This window comes from Pseudophryne corroboree, chromosome 10, assembly GCF_028390025.1.
Source record: "Pseudophryne corroboree isolate aPseCor3 chromosome 10, aPseCor3.hap2, whole genome shotgun sequence".
NCBI classification, from domain to species: Eukaryota; Metazoa; Chordata; class Amphibia; order Anura; family Myobatrachidae; genus Pseudophryne; species Pseudophryne corroboree.
This window is the reverse complement of record NC_086453.1, coordinates 104233948-104253949: the sequence shown is the minus strand read 5'-3', so window position 1 is coordinate 104253949 and position 20002 is coordinate 104233948. Positions and strand designations below refer to the sequence as shown.

At 47.7% G+C, this 20002-nt stretch overlaps 1 protein-coding gene across 2 annotated transcripts in view; it reads left to right on the top strand.

Moving 5' to 3' along the window:
• LOC134966157 (sacsin-like) overlaps positions 1-20002 on the top strand; it is a 247483-nt gene that overhangs the window by 140272 nt on the left and 87209 nt on the right. For both annotated transcript variants that reach the window (XM_063942692.1, XM_063942691.1), the window contains exons 3-5: positions 4321-4359; positions 5935-6017; positions 13449-13560. In XM_063942692.1, coding sequence (XP_063798762.1) covers positions 4356-4359; positions 5935-6017; positions 13449-13560 — 199 coding nt within the window. In that variant the 5' untranslated portion in view covers positions 4321-4355. The remainder of the gene's footprint in view (positions 1-4320; positions 4360-5934; positions 6018-13448; positions 13561-20002) is intronic.

The window sequence follows — 20002 nt, the reverse complement described above, 5'->3', positions numbered from 1 at the left end:
TGCTTAAATTTTAAGCAATCTGACTAGATTGCCTAGAATTTAAGCACGGTCTTTTCCGTCTGTATGCATATAGCGATGCGTGGCAAATCTAAAAGATCGCTCATTTCACCTCTGGGTGAAATGAGCGCCCCCCCCCCCTCGCTCAGCAAATACTGCGCCGAGTGCTGAGCGGGGGGAGAGATGTGTGCTAGATCGCTCAGCATAGATCTCCCCCGTTTGTACTGGGCTTAATACTTTTGAGCCAATAAATACTATCGGCAATATTCAATTGGTGTCGGATCCGACACTTCAGTATTCAATAATGCGTGCCGATTTCCCCTCTGATTCCGACCACTTATTTCCGCTCTCTCTTATGGGCGAAAAGTAATAGTTGAAAACGGACCCATTTTCAACTGTGGCGGGGTCCACAACACGTGGATGAGCAGAGATCCCACTCATCCATGTGTTTTTCGACTTGGCAGAATTTATCGACAGGGCGGAAAAACGGCACTTCAATTGAATATTGAAGTGTCGAAAAGTACAGATTATCGGCAAAAAGTGTCGTCTTTCCGCCCTGTCGGAAATTTCGACACTAATTGAATATACCCCTATTCCTAGCCATATTTGCAGTTGTATCACTGTGACCAGGGGCCCTGTATTTTGTACTTGGTGTGTGCACTTTTTTTTCAACCTTCTGGTTAATTCTCTTGATAAACATCTGTGTGCAACACCATTTTACTATGTTTATTACGTCTATGCATTTCTCTGTGTGTAGTTTGAATTTGTCTGTTTTGTAGGGAAATGATTCTCCCTTTCTTATGGACATTATTTATTAAAAGCTAAGTTTTATACTTCATAATGGGTTTGTGCCCCCGGCAAGAGAGTACTTTTTCTTTCCTCCGTAATATTACTACCTATGATTAAACATAAGTGTAAATATCTTTACCAAGAAAACAACACAAGTGGCTTGTCTATAAACATGTTCCTTTATGAATCTGATGCCCCATAATGTAGCTTTATACCCCTTTCACACATAAACCCCGGCTTTAACCCAGCTCAGACCTGGGACACTGAGCACCAGTTGAAGCCGGGGTTTCAGCACGGTAATCTCAACAGCAGTGCTGGCCTCTGGGCAAAGCAATGCACTGGTGCCCCTACCAATCCTCCAGTAGTGGTGGGGGTGCTATTAGTGGCAGCTTTGATGTCCTGCGGGCAGTAGGGGGTGTTTATCTTCCACTCGGCATGTAAAACCTGGAGCAGTAATTTCTACTAATTACTCCTTTACTGCACAGATGATGGGAGATGGGGAGGGAGAACATTAAACTGTAGATGGGTCAATGGGCTGAATGAAAGGGCCCTGATACATGACATCCAGGGTGGTAGGGGGTGTTTAATACGGTATCCGGACTCCAGGTCGACCGCAAAAAGGTCGACACCAATTGGTCGACACACCTTAGGTCGACATGGACAAAAGGTTGACAGGAACAAGGTCGACATGGAAAAAGGTTGACATGAGTTTAAAAAAAATTTTTTTTGGGGGGGGGAACCTTTTCATACTTAACGATCCACGTGGACTACGATTGGAACGGTAATCTGTGCCGAGCGAAGCGAAGGCACCATGCCCGAAGCATGGCGAGCGAAGCGGTGAACTTATTGGGGTTCCCAGTCACTCTACGAAGAAAACGACACCAAAAAAACAAAAAACTCATGTCGACCTTTTTACATGTCGACCTTGTTCCTGTCGACCTAAGGTGTGTCGACCAATTGGTGTCGACCTTTTTGTTATCGACCTGGAGTCCCAGACCCGTTTAATACACAGGGGAGGGGTGGATAGAGGAGTGGGCCAAACATTCATCATTTTCCAGTGGGAGGGAAACTTGCTTGACTGCAGATATCTCCAGTTCCTGGAAATAGTATAGATTTCTTAGCTTTCAATGGGATTAAAAAACTAGCGAGTCCCACCTTTCAGGAGGTGCTGGGGTCTTGGAGATTAGAGCTCAGGAGCCGGAGCAATCCACCGGCGAAATATAAAACTGCATACCAGGCGTGTGGAGCTGGAGCAGGGACCAGCTGCTGGAAGGCTGATATCTCTGGTTCTGAGCATAGTAGAGACAAGATGCCAGTGTCCACTGAAAGGGGAGAGTCCCAGCTTTTGGAGTAAACCAGAAAACTCAGAAAAACTCTAAAGGTGCGTACACACGGTGCAATTCTGGCTAATCCTCCGATCTAGTCAGTATCGACCCTGCCTGCACACACTATATTTCCTTGCAATGCCGATCCCGCGGTACAGCGCATCAGCATCGCAAGTGCATACACATGGGGGGTAATTCCAAGTTGATCGCAGCAGGATTTTTGATAGCAATTGGGCAAAACCATGTGCACTGCAGGGGAGGCAGATATAACATGTGCAGAAAGAGTTAGATTTGGGTGGGTTATTTTATTTCTGTGCAGGGTAAATATTGTATGCTTTATTTTTACACTGCAAATTAGATTGCAGATTGAACACACCCCACCCAAATCTAACTCTCTCTGCACATGTTATATCTGCCTCCCCTGCAGTGCACATGGTTTTTCCCAATTGCTAACAAAAATCCTGCTGCAATCAACTGGGAATTACCCCCATGGTGCGATATGTGCTAACTTTTTTTACGATTTTGACTACATCGTCAAAATCGGAAGCACAAATCGCACGGTGTGTACGCACTTTTAGTCAGACACAACCCGAGATATCTGGCTGGGAAGAGGAATTAACAGGCTCGGATGAGGACCACTGCTTTGAAGTCTGATATTTCCCATTCCCCAGGGACGATTTTCAAAAATCTGGTACCACTGGTAAAAGGGGCCCCTCAGCTATCAGCCTAGAGCCACTATACTCCTGGGACCCCTGGACAACTGCCCATTGAGCCCATGCGAAAAAAAGACAGCCCTGGGTTTCAGTACCTACCCCTTTTAACATGGGTGTGGATCATAGGGTCGACAGTCATTAGGTCGACCACCTGAAATAGATCGACACGGTCATTAGGTTGACATGGAAAACGGTCAACATCAATTTTTATATTTTTTTTTGTGTAGTCTCCATAAAATGACCGGGAACCCCAATTAGTGCACCATGTCCCCTAGTATGGCTAGCTTCGCTCGCCATGCTGCAGGCAGGTTACTATTCCCAATCGTAGTCCACATGGATCGTAAAGTATGAAAAGGTTAAAAAATGGGGGAAAAACTAGTGAAAACCTCATGTCGACCTTTTCATGTGTCGACCTTTGCCGTGTGGATCTAGTGACCGTGTCAACCAAATAACCATGTCGACCAATAGGGGTCGACCTTATGGGTGTCGACCTAAGTGCTGTTGACCTGAAGACCGGATCCATTTAACATGTGGATGACGAACTCTGGTTATTCCCAGGTCATCACCATTCACACTGGACCTGGTCCTTCCAGTGAACGGGTCTTCGGCTTACAGTGGATGCTTGGAGATGATGTAATCTCCCAAGTCCTACTGTGCCCACCAATCAGATCCTACTAGGAATGACCCGGATCATCGGGACCCGGATAATGCCATTCACACTACACTACAGGCAACCCGCGTCCGTCTCGGGAATAACCCTGGTACAGAGTAGGGTGCGGTGGATCAGTATGATTTACCTACAATCAATACCCCGATGGTCTAAATACCGACAACAATTGACCGATGGTCAAAATACAGACAAGGTGCAAATACCGACATGGAAGTGTTTACATGGTCAAAATACAGACATTTAAAATGTCGACAAGTAAAAAAAGTCGACACGGTTTTTTCAAATTTTTGGGGTGTGTATGTTGACATAGGTCAACATGGACACCATGTATGTGTACCGCGTCCCCTCGCATGGCTCGCGGCTTCGGGCACGGTGCCTCAATGCGCCCGGCACACTATTATGTTCCCCCTCCATGTCTACGGGGATGGTAAAGTTATGAACAAGTCAGTTTCAATGAAAAAATTATGAAAAACTCATGTTGATTTTTTTTTTTTTTTGACCTGTCGACATTTTAAATGTCTGTATTTTGACAGTGTCAACATTTTTAATGTCTGTATTTTGACCATGTCGGTATTTTGACCATCGGTCAATTGTCGTCGGGATTTTGATTGTAGGTAAATTGACGGCATCCCGAGTGCGGACCCAGCACACCTCGGGTCGGGCCTGTTCACACATAGCGGAGTCCCAAGACCCTGCAAAAAGTTGGGTCCAAAGGCTGTGTGTGAAAGGGGTAACAGTGTACAAAGAAAACTTTATGAATTTCTTGTTCAGTCTACAAATTCATTACATACTTGTCTTACGCATCCTAATCTTTCTTTTGTTTTAGTGCTAACAAAAACATCACAGAATACTAACAGAAATATGGGTAAGCTGGCTTTATATTATTCTAGAGCTTTTATTCTCTAAAAGTATGTATGTAAAAAAAAAAAGTGTGTTTTAGAGCTGTCATTCGCTAGGTCTCTAGCTGTTGTGCCTGACGTCACCAGGTATTTTTGTTTTTCCACTCTATTTCCCCTTCTTTCTTATTCCCCCCCACTTCCTCCTCCCACATCACTCTTTCTCTGTTTCCCTTTCTCCCCCTTTGACTTTAATCTCTCTTCTTCTGTCTCATACTTAGCTGTCTGTTACCTGTGCAGTTAATGTTCATTACGGATGGCACTTGATATGCCAGCTGTCGGGATCCCGGCCCTCAGCATACCAGCATCGGAATCCTGACAGCCGGCATTCCGACAACTATTTTCCCTCTTGGGGTGTCCGAGCACCGGCATGCCGTAGTAGCCCCGTTCATTACTGCTACTGCTATTGGCTGGTGAGGAGGAAGTTGGGTTAGGTTCTGTTACAAAGCAGCTGGGTGTGAGAAGAGAGTAGGGAGGTTCGATAATTTAACACCATCGATGTTTTCCTTGTAAAGGTAGTGTTTTCACCTTTTGATGGAGTCTTTGACATCTGCCATTGAATGATTTGAAAATGATGGCCATCCGATTTTAAAATACAGATGAATTCCGTTGTTTAACATCAAGAACGTCCGTGCTGTCAGATGCAGTGGTCATCTTCCCTAGTCCGCAACTGTGGGGATAACATTTAAGCTGCTTATATAATAGATTTGTATAAGCGAATTTCTAGAAACGTGTAATGGCAGCTAGTGGAAGTCATAAAGTAGAATGTGGGGCATACTCACTTAGAGGGGAATTCAATTAGCCTTGATCATTTTTAGGGTGCTAAAAACAGGACGAGGCTGTTCATTGGGGATTTTTTTTCACTGCCTCAGGCAAGTGAAAAAAAATCCCAGATGACTGCGGACTTCGAGGACAATGAAATAGCCCTAGGGGGGACAACTGGCGGTGGTAAATTGCTGTGGCTAATTAAAATCCCCCCCTCCTACGCCGGCCAAATATTCCCGGTAAACAGTACTAAACCAGACATGTAAAAATGATTACTTTGTGGTTCTGTACAAAAAACACTCTAAATACACCTTCATGCTCAATGGTTATGTGACTGCATAGTAGTGGGAAACTGGATATTCTTCATTATATTTCAAACACTAGGTGGTATATTCATACCTCCCAACATCGTGGCCACTGAAGTAGGGACTCCCTTGCCTGCCCGAAAAAGGAGTAGGGCCAATGTAAAGTGGGCGTGGCTTCAAGAAATGACCACTACCACAAGCCACTCCCCTGTTTTCGGCACTGTTGGGGCATGCCCAGCTCTTGGCGAGCTGAATAGATCTATTTACCGCTGCTCTGCTTATGCAGAGCAGAGTGACAAGAGCTTCCGAACTAGCACCACGTATATTGTCCATGGCCATGTTTTGTCAGTGCCATTTTTGCCCCCCCTTGAAATATTATGAGGCAGTGACAATTCTGTTTTTCCATTTATTTAGCCAATGTTTGTTACTGTGACAATCAACACTTTTATGAAATATTAAATGTTCTATTTTCAGATTTTTTCCAAAGAGCGCCGCCATTTCTAATCCAGCTACAGAATATTTTGCGAAAATACCCAGATGGAGGCCAAATTCTTAAAGTAAGTCTGATCTGCATTTGCTTAGTATGTTAATTTGTTAGTAGTCGTTTGTATAGTGTTTCAACATTATGGGGTATATTCAATAAGAGTCGGGTCCATTCCGACATGCAGTTGTCGGAATGGACCCGACAACCCCTATTCAATGGACGGCCAAATCCGGCTGTCGGATTTGGCCGTACCTGGGGTCCTGTCCTGCCACTGTTGTCAGCGGCTGCTGGATGCGCTCTCATCCCCAATCCCCATAGCCCGCCGCATCGCTCCCCGTCTCCTCACTTCAATCCGACTTGTTTTCAAGTCTGATTGAGTTTGTCGGAAACGAGGCAAAAACCTGTCTGGTTTGGCCCCGCTTCCGACAATGCAGGTTGATCGGCGGCTGAAGCGTGCATTCCGACAAGTCAGAAAAAACGGGGCCGTAATGAATAGGTCGGAACCCCTTCCGACCTAAAACTCGGAAACTGCCGTCTTTCTGACAAGACGGCAGTCTCCGACAGTTATTGAATATACCCCTAGGCAGCACTTCACAGAACATTTGATCAGTCACATCATTCCCTGTCCCAGTAGAACTCCCTACCACACAAGTACACTTAAATTTTTTTGACAGGACTTAATAAACCTACAAATTGGCCTTTGGGGAAAAAAACAATGCACCCAGAAGAAACAAGTACAAGAAGAACATACACATTGCTCACAGATAGGGCCCTGGTTGGAATCTAATTCATAACCCCAGAGATGTATGGAAACTATACTAACCAGTTTACCACTGTGCTGACCTATATAAAGTTTGTAAAGAAAAATGTAGTTACGGTTTTAATATTTCTCTATCGTCCTAGTGGATGCTGGGGTTCCTGAAAGGACCATGGGGAATAGCGGCTCCGCAGGAGACAGGGCACAAAAAGTAAAGCTTTAGGATCAGGTGGTGTGCACTGGCTCCTCCCCCTATGACCCTCCTCCAAGCCAGTTAGATTTTTGTGCCCGGCCGAGAAGGGTGCAATCTAGGTGGCTCTCCTAAAGAGCTGCTTAGAAAAGTTTAGCTTAGGTTTTTTATTTTACAGTGAGTCCTGCTGGCAACAGGATCACTGCAACGAGGGACTTAGGGGAGAAGAAGTGAACTCACCTGCGTGCAGGATGGATTGGCTTCTTGGCTACTGGACATCAGCTCCAGAGGGACGATCACAGGTACAGCCTGGATGGTCACCGGAGCCTTGCCGCCGGCCCCCTTGCAGATGCTGAAGTAAGAAGAGGTCCAGACTCCTCAGTCTTCTAAAGGTAGCGCACAGCACTGCAGCTGTGCGCCATTTTCCTCTCAGCACACTTCACACGGCAGTCACTGAGGGTGCAGGGCGCTGGGAGGGGGGCGCCCTGGGAGGCAAATGAAAACCTATTTTGGCTAAAAATACCTCACATATAGCCTCCGGAGGCTATATGGAGATATTTAACCCCTGCCAGAATCCGTTAAAAGCGGGAGACGAGGCCGCCGAAAAAGGGGCGGGGCCTATCTCCTCAGCACACAGCGCCATTTTCCCTCACAGAAAGGCTGGAGGGAAGGCTCCCAGGCTCTCCCCTGCACTGCACTACAGAAACAGGGTTAAAACAGAGAGGGGGGGCACTAATTTGGCGTTAGAAATATATAAAACAGATGCTATAAGGGAAAACACTTATATAAGGTTGTCCCTATATAATTATAGCGTTTTTGGTGTGTGCTGGCAAACTCTCCCTCTGTCTCTCCAAAGGGCTAGTGGGTCCTGTCCTCTATCAGAGCATTCCCTGTGTGTGTGCTGTGTGTCGGTACGTGTGTGTCGACATGTATGAGGACGATGTTGGTGAGGAGGCGGAGCAATTGCCTGTAATGGTGATGTCACTCTCTAGGGAGTCGACACCGGAATGGATGGCTTATTTAGGGAATTACGTGATAATGTCAACACGCTGCAAGGTCGGTTGACGACATGAGACGGCCGACAAACAATTAGTACCGGTCCAGACGTCTCAAAAACACCGTCAGGGGTTTTAAAACGCCCGTTTACTTTAGTCGGTCGACACAGACAGGGACACTGAATCCAGTGTCGACGGTGAATAAACAAACGTATTCCTTATTAGGGCCACACGTTAAAGGCAATGAAGGAGGTGTTACATATTTCTGATACTACAAGTACCACAAAAGAGGGTATTATGTGGGATGTGAAAAAACTACAGTAGTTTTTCCTGAATCAGATAAATTAAATAAAGTGTGTGATGATGCGTGGGTTCCCCCCGATAGAAAATTATGGGTGGTATACCCTTTCCCGCCAGAAGTTAGGGCGCGTTGGGAAACACCCCTTAGGGTGGATAAGGCGCTCACACGCTTATCAAAACAAGTGGCGGTACCGTCTATAGATAGGGCCGTCCTCAAGGACCAGCTGACAGGAGGCTGGAAAATATCATAAAAGTATATACACACATACTGGTGTTATACTGCGACCAGCGATCGCCTCAGCCTGGATGTGCAGAGCTAGGGTGGCTTGGTCGGATTCCCTGACTAAAAATATTGATACCCTTGACAGGGACAGTATTTTATTGACTATAGAGCATTTAAAGGATGCATTTCTATATATGCGAGATGCACAGAGGGATATTTGCACTCTGGCATCAAGAGTAAATGCGATGTCCATATCTGCCAGAAGATGTTATGGACACGACAGTGGTCAGGTGATGCAGATTCCAAACGGCAAAAAGGTGTATTGCCGTATAAAGGAAGAGGAGTTTTTTGGGGTCGGTCCATCGGACCTGGTGGCCACGGCAACTGCTGGAAAATCCACCGTTTTTACCCTAAGTCACATCTCTGCAGAAAAAGACACCGTCTTTTCAACCTCAGTCTTTTCGTCCCTATAAGATCATATCTGCCCAGGGATAGAGGAAAGGGAAGAAGACTGCAGCAGGCAGCCTATTCCCAGGAACAGAAGCGCTACACCGCTTCTGACAAGTTCTCAGCATGGCGCTGAGACCGTACAGGACCCCTGGATCCTACAAGTAGTATCCCAGGGGTACAGATTGGAATGTAGAGACGTTTCCTCTTCGCAGGCTCCTGAAGTCTGCTTTACCAAGGTCTCCCTCCGACAAGGAGGCAGTATGGGAAAAAATTCACAAGCTGTATTCCCAGCAGGTGATAATTAAATTACCCCTCCTACTACAAGGAAAAGGGGTATTATTCCACACTATATTGTGGTACTGAAGCCAGAAGGCTAGGTGAGACTTATTCTAAAAAATTTTTTGAACACTTACAAAGGTTCAAATCAAGATGGAGTCACTCAGAGCAGTGATAACGAACCAGGAAGAAGGGGACTATATAGTGTCCGGGGACATCAGGGATGCTTACCTCTATGTCCCAAATTTGCCCTTCTCACTAAGGGTACCTCAGGTTCGTGGTGCAGAACTGTCACTATCAGTTTTAGACGCTGCCGTTTGGATTGTCCACGGCACCCCGGGTCTTTACCAAGGTAATGGCCGAAATGATGATTCTTCTTCGAAGAAAAGGCGTCTTAATTATCCCTTACTTGGACGATCTCCTGATAAGGGCATAGTCCAGGGAACAGTTGGAGGTCGGAGTAGCACTATCTCGGATACTGCTACAACAGCACGGGTGGATTCTAAATATTCCAAAATCGCAGCTGATCCCGACGACACGTCTGCTGTGCCTAGGGATGATTCTGGACACAGTCCAGAAAAAGGTGTTTCTCCCGGAAGAGAAAGCCAGGGAGTTATCCGAGCTAGTTAGGAACCTCCTAAAAACAGTGCATCATTGCACAAGGGTCCTGGTAAAAATGGTGGCTTCCTACGAAGCAATTCCATTCGGCAGATTTCACGCAAGAACTTTTCAGTGGGATCTGCTGGAAAAATGGTCCGGATCGCATCTTCAGATGCATCAGCGGATAACCCTATATCCAAGGACAAGGGTGTCTCTCCTGTGGTGGTTATAGAGTGCCCATCTTCTAGAGGGCCGCAGATTTGGCATTCAGGATTGGATGCTGGTGACCACGGAGCCCAGCCCGAGAGGCTGGGGAGCAGTCACACAAGGAAAAAATTTCCAGGGAGTGTGATCAAGTCTGGAGACTTTTCTCCACATAAATATACTGGAGCTAAGGGTAAATTTATAATACTCTAAGCTTAGCAAGACCTCTGCTTCAAGGTCAGCCGGTATTGATCCAGTGGGAAAAACATCACGGCAGTCGCCCACGTAAACAGACAGGGCGACACAAGAAGCAGGAGGGCAATGGCAAAAACTGCAAAGACTTTTCGCTGGGCGGAAAATCATGTGATAGCACTGTCAGCAGTGTTTCATCCCGGGAATGGAAACTGGGAAGCAGACTTCCTCAGCAGGCACGACCTCCACCCGGGAGAGTGGAAACTTCATCGGGAAGTTTTTTTCCACATGATTGTAAACCGTTGGGAAATACCAAAGGTGGACATGATGGCGTCCCGTCTGAACAAAAAACGGGACAGGTATTGCGCCAGGTCAAGAGACCCTCAGGCAATAGCTGTGGACGTTCTGGTAACACCGTGGGTGTACCAGTCGGTGTATGTGTTCCCTCCTCTGCTTCTCATACCTAAGGTGCTGAGAATTATAAGACGTAGAGGAGTAAGAACTATACTCATGGCTCCGGATTGGCCAAGAAGGACTTGGTACCCGGAACTTCAAGAGATGCTTACAGAGGTTTTATGGCCTCTGCCGCTAAGAAGGGACTTGCTTCAGCAAGTACCATGTCTGTTCCAAGACTTACCGCAGCTGCGTTTGTCGGCATGGCGGTGGAACGCCGGATCCTAAGGGAAAAAGGCATTCCGGAAGAGGTCATTCCTACCCTGGTCAAAGCCAGAAAGGAGGTGACCGCACAACATTATCACCAGATATGGCGAAAATATGTTGCGTGGTGTGAGGCCAGGAAGGCCCCACAAAGAAATTTCAACTCGGTCGTTTCCTGCATTTCCTGAAAACAGGAGTGTCTATGGGCCTCAAATTGGGGTCCATTAAGGTTCAAATTTCGGCCCTGTCGATTTTCTTCCAGAAAGAATTGGCTTCAGTTCCTGAAGTCCAGAATTTTGTCAAGGGAGTATTGCATATACAACCCCCTTTTGTGCCTCCAGTGGCACTGTGGGATCTCAACGTAGTTCTGGGATTCCTCAAATCACATTGGTTTAAAACCAGTCAAATCTGTGGATTTGAAGCATCTCACATGAAAAGTGACCATGATCTTGGCCCTGGCCTGGACCAGGCGAGTGTCAAATTGGTGGTTTTTTCTCAAAAAAGCCCATATCTGTTTGTCCATTCGGACAGGGCAGAGCTGCGGACTCGTCCCCAGTTCTCTCCCTAAGGTGGTGTCAGTGTTTCACCTGAACCAGCTTATTGTGGTGCCTTGCACCTACTAGGGACTTGGAGGACTCCAAGTTGCTAGATGTTGTCAGGGCCCTGAAAATATGTTCCAGGACGGCTGGAGTCAGGAAAACTGACTTGCTGTTATCCTGTATGCACCCAACAAACTGGGTGCTTTTGCTTCTAAGCAGACTATTGCTAGTTGGATGTGTAATACAATTCAGCTTGCACATTCTGTGGCAGGCCTGCCACAGCCAAAATATGTAAATGCCCATTCCACAAGGAAGGTGGGCTCATCTTGGGCGGCTGCCCGAGGGGTCTCGGCTTTTACAACTTTGCCGAGCGGTTATTTAGTCAGGGGCAAACACGTTTGTAAAATCCTACAAATTTGATACCCTGGCTAAGGAGGACCTGGAGTTCTCTCATTCGGTGCTGCAGAGTCATCCGCACTCTCCCGCCCGTTTGGGAGCTTTGGTATTATCCCCATGGTCCTTTCAGGAACCCCAGCATCCACTAGGACGATAGAGAAAATAAGAATTTACTTACCGATAATTCTATTTCTCGGAGTCCGTAGTGGATGCTGGGCGCCCATCCCAAGTGCGGATTATCTGCAATACTTGTACATAGTTACAAAAATCGGGTTATTATTGTTGTGAGCCATCTTTTCAGAGGCTCCGCTGTTATCATACTGTTAACTGGGTTCAGATCACAGGTTGTACAGTGTGATTGGTGTGGCTGGTATGAGTCTTACCCGGGATTCAAAATCCTTCCTTATTATGTACGCTCGTCCGGGCACAGTATCTAACTGGCTTGGAGGAGGGTCATAGGGGGAGGAGCCAGTGCACACCACCTGATCCTAAAGCTTTACTTTTTGTGCCCTGTCTCCTGCGGAGCCGCTATTCCCCATGGTCCTTTCAGGAACCCCAGCATCCACTACGGACTCCGAGAAATAGAATTATCGGTAAGTAAATTCTTATTTTTATCTTTATCTTTAAAAACTATTTTGCTATTTTAAGAACTTTAACCTTCATGCTGTACTTTGAAATAGGAGAAGATGCAAGTTGTGTCAGGGAGGTTAGCCCTCGGAACATGCCGACATGATGGCATAGACATATTGGGGGATATTCAATTGTTTGAAAAGTCAGTTGGGAGTCTGTTTTTTCCCATCTAATAGACGGGGGGGGGGGGGGAGAGAAAGACACCCAACCGACTTTTCAAACAATTGAATTCCACCCACTGAATGTTGACAGATCATACCTGCACTGCATGCTCAGTCCTGGCATATATAGTAAAACTTTAAGAAATCTGAAGTCCCAGAAAGACGATACAGCTCACCCTTACCTATATGAACTAAATAAAACCTAGCAAAGAAATAATTGTAAATTGTTTTGTTTTGTCAATAAAGATACCATAACTGTCTTTTTTTGAGTGTGACATACCTGAGGACAATGAATTTCTCCCCTTTGGGAGAGTGTACGAGGGAAGATGCAGCTGACTGTGGATGGGAGCGAGGCCTTGTGCTTCTCATCATTATGCTCCCCCCCCCCCTCTTCCTCCGGCATAATGCTGCGGATCTCCGGTCTATGAATGGGGGTGGGGCTAAAATAATGCGATTATCATAGAGTTGCAGTATATTTGCCCTTCTCCATCCTTATTGACTGTCGCCATTATGCTCATATCCTGCCTGTTTGGAATGAGGGAGTGTTGCCTACTCTTATGGGAGTCTGTGGGATGAGTCTCTTAGACTTTCTGAGAGATTATGTCAGTATGCTTTAAAAGTTTGGGCTTTCACTTTCATTGGGCATGTGAACCAACTAACCGGGTCACGCATACACATGTGTAAATTGCTTTACACAAGCTCGCTGAAGCCGCACATTAACCCAAATGGCCCAGCAGCTGCAAAGATATTGTATTGATAAATAGTGACTTTAAGGTAATTTCTACATTGCGGCAATAGAAAATTAATCTGATTGCCACTCCAACCATATACTGTATGTATGAATAGTTTCTTGCGTGCTATAATAGTGTAAGGCCTCACAAGAGAGCAGTATAGACGCAATGTCACCTACATTAACTGTTTCTTCCATGCGTAGGAACTGATACAGAATGCGGACGACGCTAAAGCAAGTGAAGTCATTTTTATTTATGATGAAAGGGAATATGGAACAGAGACCTTACACTCAAGTGACCTTCATGTCATCCAAGGTACTGTGTCATCAGATAATAGCAGAGCTTCATATACTGTATGCAATCCAAACAGTTGATTGTGATATATATATATATATATATATATATTTCTCTTACGTCCTAGAGGATGCTGGGGACTCCAAAAGGACCATGGGGTATAGACGGGATCCGCAGGAACATAGGCACACTAAAAGACTTAAGACTGGGTGTGAACTGGCTCCTCCCTCTATGCCCCTCCTCCAGACCTCAGTTAGACTTTGTGCCCAGGAGTGACTGGATGCACACTAGGAGAGCTCTACTGGGCTTCTCTAAAAAAGACTTTTGTTAGGTTTTTTATTTTCAGGGAGACCTGCTGGCTACAGGCTCCCTGCAGCGTGGGAGTGAGGGGAGAGAAGCAGGACCTACTTCTGTGAGTTTCAAGGCTTCTGCTTCTCGGCTACTGCACACCATTAGCTGCAGAGGGTTCGATCACTTGGTGCGCCTAGCTGCTTGTTCCCGGAGCCACGCCGTCCATCCCCTCACAGAGCCAGAAGAAAGAAGTCGGGTGAGTATGAGAAGATAAGAAGACTTCAGGACGGCAGAAGACTTCAGAGATTGAAGGTACAGCACAGCGGTAACGCTGTGCTCCATGCTCCCACACATTACACCAACGGTATTCACTGGGTGCAGGGCGCTGGGGGGGGGGCGCCCTGGGCAGCATGCTTCTGAGGTCTTAGAGGGCGGCATATGGAGGGTGAGTGCCTCGGCGCTCATCAGGGACCCCCGTCTGCATTTTAAAACTATCTATTACACTCTTGAATTTGGCGGGCCGAAGCCCGCCGGGAAGGGGGCGGAGCTTCGGTCCGCAGCTCACGGCGCCATTTCCTCTGCTCCACGAGGCGGACAGAGGAGACGCCGCGGGGACCTCCACGCTTCCGGACTCTGCAAGTAACACGGGGGCCGCAGTCTGTTGGGCTTTTTAGGATAGCCAGCGCTGGGTACATATATCGGGTGATACGATATATGAGCGCTGGGGTGTGGGCTGGCATACTCCCTCTGTGTCTTTCATCTGACTTCCTTTGTAGGCCTGTCACCCTTCAGGGACATTCTAGGGTTGTGTGGTGTCGATACTCTGTGTCGACATGTCTGAGGTTGAGGCTTATTCACCGGAGGAGGTTGTTGGGGGAGTGGATGCAGGGCTAGAATTGGGAATGTCGACGCAGCCGACTCCAGATTTAATGTCATTACTTAGCACGTTAAACTCGAGTGTTACTACATTGACAAGAAGGCTAGATAAATCTGAGGAGCAGACCCAGGTATGGAGAAGGTCCATGGAGGAGGCTTTGTCTCAGGTTCAAACCCCATCCGGGTCCCAAAAGCGGCCGTTTAATCAGGTTGGGGACACTGATACTGACACGGACTCTGATTCCGACGTCGATTTCACTGAGGCAGCGTTACATCCCCGTCGAGTTAAGAGCATTCAATACATGATTGTGGCTATAAAAGACGTTTTACACATTTCTGATGAACCTGCGGTACAGGAAACAAGGATTTGCTTGTTCAAGGGTAAAAAACCTGAGGTAAAATTTCCTCCCTCTCATGAAATGAATGCTCTTTGTGAAAAGGCTTGGGAGTCGCCGGATAAGAAATGGCAGATTCCCAAGAGGATTTACATGGCGTACCCATTTCCCTCTGATGACAGAGAAAAATGGGAGACGTCTCCATCTGTTGACAAAGCTTTATCTCGTTTGTCTAAGAAGGTGGCGCTTCCGTCTCCGGACACTGCAGCTCTCAAGGATCCAGCGGATCGCAAACTGGAGACATCTCTGAAGTCCATTTTCGCTAATTCGGGTGCGTTGCTCAGACCTGCTGTGGCATCGGTATGGGTGAGTAGTGCCATTGCTAAATGGGCTGAGAATTTGGCAAATGATGTAGATACACTGGATAAAGATAGTGTTCTGCTAACTCTTGGTTATATTAAGGACACGGCAGGTTATATTAAGGATGCGGCGAGGGACATCTGTCTCTTGGGTTCAAGAACGAATGCCATGTCGATATCAGCCAGGAGGGCCCTGTGGATCCATCAATGGAACGCAGATGCCGACTCCAAGAAAAATATGGAAGCCCTACCATTCAAAGGTACTGTCTTGTTCGGGGACCGTTTGGCTGACCTGGTCTCGACCGCCACGGCGGGTAAGTCCTCTTTTCTCCCTTATGTTCCCACACAACAGAAAAAGGCACCACATCAACAAATGCAGTCCTTTCGTCACAACAAATACAGGCGCGGGAAAGGCTCGTCCTTCCTCGCTTCAAAAGGCAAAGGGAGGGGACGAAAAGGTCCGGCAGGGTCTAATGCCCAGGACCAGAAGTCCTCCCTTACTGTTACCAAGCCCACCGCATGACGCTGGGGCTCCTCGGGGGGAGTCCGAACCGGTGGGGGGCCATCTACAAGCTTTGTCAGGTCTGGGTTCAATCAGGCCTAGATCCCTGGATACTAGAGATCGTGTCTCGGGGGTACAAGCTGGAGTTTCAGGAGATACCCCCTCACCGGTTCTTCATTTCGGCGTTACCAGTAGGTCGTCAGGACAGGGAATTAGTGCTAGCAGCAATTCAAAAACTGTGTCTGCAGAGGGTCATTGTTCCCGTTCCCTCTTCTCAGAGGGGGGAGGGGTTCTACTCGAGCCTCTTTGTGGTGCCGAAACCGGACGGTTCGGTCAGACCGATTCTAAATTTAAAGTCCCTCAATCCATACTTGAAAGTGTTCAAGTTCAAGATGGAAACCCTTCGAGCTGTCATCTCCGGCCTGGAAGGGGGGGATTTTATGGCGTCAGTCGACATAAAGGATGCCTACTTACATGTCCCGATATACCCTCAACATCAGGCTTTCCTCAGGTTTGCGATACAGGATTCTCATTACCAGTTTCAGACGTTGCCGTTTGGACTCTCCACGGCTCCGAGGATTTTCACCAAGGTCATGGCGGAAATGATGGTACTGCTTCGCAGACAAGGGGTTTCAATTATCCCGTACTTGGACGATCTCCTGATAAAGGCGCGGTCCAAGGAACAATTGCTGAAGAGTGTGGAGCTGTCTCTATCAGTCCTGCGACAACACGGTTGGGTCCTCAATTTACCAAAATCACAGTTGATTCCGACCACTCGGCTTACATTTCTGGGCATGATTCTGGATACGGAGTTGCAGAAGGTATTCCTTCCGGAAGAAAAGGCTCGGGAATTGAAGACGATGGTCAGCGAGCTCCTGAAGCTGTCACGCGTGTCAGTTCACCAGTGTACTCGGGTTCTGGGGAAGATGGTCGCGGCGTACGAAGCCATTCCATACGGCAGATTTCACGCCCGGGTGTTTCAGTGGGATTTGCTGAGCAAATGGTCAGGGTCTCATCTACACATTCACCAGAAGATCACCCTGTCTCCCAGGACCAGAATCTCTCTACTATGGTGGCTACAAGTGAATCACCTCCTGGGGGGACGCCGTTTCGGTATCCAGGAGTGGGTATTGATGACGACAGATGCAAGTCTCCGGGGCTGGGGAGCAGTCACCCAAGGAAGAAATTTCCAGGGAAAATGGTCACCTCAGGAAGCCTGTCTCCACATAAATATTCTAGAATTAAGAGCCATTTACAACGGCCTGCTCCAAGCAAGAAGTCTTCTTCAGGGTCATCCGGTCCTGGTACAGTCAGACAACATCACAGCGGTGGCCCATGTAAACCGGCAAGGCCGAACAAAGAGCAGAGCGGCAATGGCCGAGTCAACAAAGATACTTCGCTGGGCGGAACAACACCTCAGCGCACTGTCAGCGGTTTTCCTACCAGGAGTGGACAACTGGGAAGCGGATTTTCTCAGCAGACACGATCTTCATCCGGGAGAGTGGGCCCTGCACCCAGAGGTCTTTGCCGAGGTGACAGGTCGCTGGGGAACTCCGATGATAGACATGATGGCGTCTCGGATCAACAAGAAGCTCCCGAGATATTGTTCCAGGTCAAGGGACCCACAGGCCACAGCAGTGGACGCCCTGGTGTCTCCATGGTTATTCCGGTCGGTGTATGTATTCCCGCATCTTCCTCTCATTCCAAGGGTGCTGGCGATCATTCGTCGAACAAGGGTTCAGGCTATTCTCGTCGTTCCAGACTGGCCAAGAAGAACCTGGTACCCGGATCTCCAGAACTTGTTGGTGGGCGAACCTTGGCCGCTCCCTCTAAGGGAGGATCTGTTGTTACAGGGTCCATGCGTGTTCCCGGACTTACCGCATCTTCGTTTGACGGCATGGAGGTTGAGCGCAAAATCTTAGCTCGCAAGGGCATCCCCAGAGAGGTCATCCCGACTCTCCTTAAGGCGCGGAAAGAGGTTACGGCAAAGCATTATCACCGTATTTGGAGGAAATACGTTTCCTGGTGTGAGATTAAAAAGGCTCCTACGGAGCATTTTCACTTGGGTCGTTTTCTCCACTTTCTCTGACGTCCTAGTGGATGCTGGGAACTCCGTAAGGACCATGGGGAATAGCGGCATCGCAGGAGACTGGGCACAAAAAGTAAAAGCTTTAGACTAGCTGGTGTGCACTGGCTCCTCCCCCTATGACCCTCCTCCAAGCCTCAGTTAGATTTTTGTGCCCGAACGAGAAGGGTGCAAGCTAGGTGGCTCTCCTGAGCTGCTTAGAAGTAAAAGTTTAAATAGGTTTTTTATTTTCAGTGAGTCCTGCTGGCAACAGGCTCACTGCATCGTGGGACTAAGGGGAGAAGAAGCGAACTCACCTGACTGCAGAGTGGATTGGGCTTCTTGGCTACTGGACATTAGCTCCAGAGGGACGATCACAGGTTCAGCCTGGATGGGTCCCGGAGCCGCGCCGCCGGCCCCCTTACAGAGCCAGAAGAGCGAAGAGGTCCGGAGAAAGCGGCGGCAGAAGACGTTCCTGTCTTCAAATAAGGTAGCGCACAGCACTGCAGCTGTGCGCCATTGCTCTCAGCACACTTCACACTCCGGTCACTGAGGGTGCAGGGCGCTGGGGGGGAGCGCCCTGAGACGCAATAAAAACGATATAAAAACCTTATATGGCTAAAAAAAATGCATCACATATAGCTCCTGGGCTATATGGATGCATTTATCCCCTGCCAGTTTCCTGAAAAAAGCGGGAGAAAAGGCCGCCGTGAAGGGGGCGGAGCCTTTCTCCTCAGCACACAAGCGCCATTTTCTTTCACAGCTCCGCTGGAAGGACGGCTCCCTGACTCTCCCCTGCAGTCCTGCACTACAGAAACAGGGTAAAACAGAGAGGGGGGCACTATTGGCAGCTAATATATAAATACAGCAGCTATAACAGGGAGTAACACTTATATAAGGTTATCCCTGTATATATATATAGCGCTCTGGTGTGTGCTGGCAAACTCTCCCTCTGTCTCCCCAAAGGGCTAGTGGGGTCCTGTCCTCTATCAGAGCATTCCCTGTGTGTGTGCTGGGTGTCGGTACGATTGTGTCGACATGTATGAGGAGGAAAATGATGTGGAAGCAGAGCAATTGCCTGTGTTAGTGATGTCACCCCCTAGGGAGTCGACACCTGACTGGATGGTAGTAATTAAAGAATTACGTGACAATGTCAGCACTTTGCAAAAAACTGTTGACGACATGAGACAGCCGACAAATCAATTAGTGCCTGTTCAGGCGTCTCAGACACCGTCAGGGGCGCTAAAACGCCCGTTACCTCAGATGGTCAACACAGACCCTGACACGGATACTGAATCCAGTGTCGACGGTGACGAGACAAACGTAATGTCCAGTAGGGCCACACGTTACATGATCACGGCAATGAAGGAGGCATTGAACATTTCTGACACTACAAGTACCACAAAAAAGGGTATTATGTGGGGTGTGAAAAAACTACCAGTGGTTTTTCCTGAGTCAGATAAATTAAATGAGGTGTGTGATAAAGCGTGGGTTTCCCCCGATAAAAAACTGCTGATTTCTAATAAATTATTGGCACTATACCCTTTCCCGCCAGAGGTTAGGGCACGTTGGGAAACACCCCCTAGGGTAGATAAGGCGCTCACACGCTTATCAAAACAAGTGGCGTTACCGTCTCCTGATACGGCCGCTCTCAAGGAACCAGCTGATAGAAGGCTGGAAAATATCTTAAAAGGTATATACACACATACCGGTGTTATACTGCGACCAGCGATCGCCTCAGCCTGGATGTGCAGCGCTGGAGTGGCTTGGTCGGATTCCCTGACTGAAAATATTGATACCCTGGATAGGGACAGTATATTATTAACTATAGAGGATGCATTACTATATATGCGAGATGCACAGAGGGATATTTGCACCCTGGCATCTAGAGTAAGTGCGATGTCCATTTCTGCCAGAAGAACGTTATGGACGCGACAGTGGTCAGGTGATGCGGATTCCAAACGACATATGGAAGTATTGCCGTATAAAGGGGAGGAGTTATTTGGGGTCGGTCTCGGACCTGGTGGCCACAGCA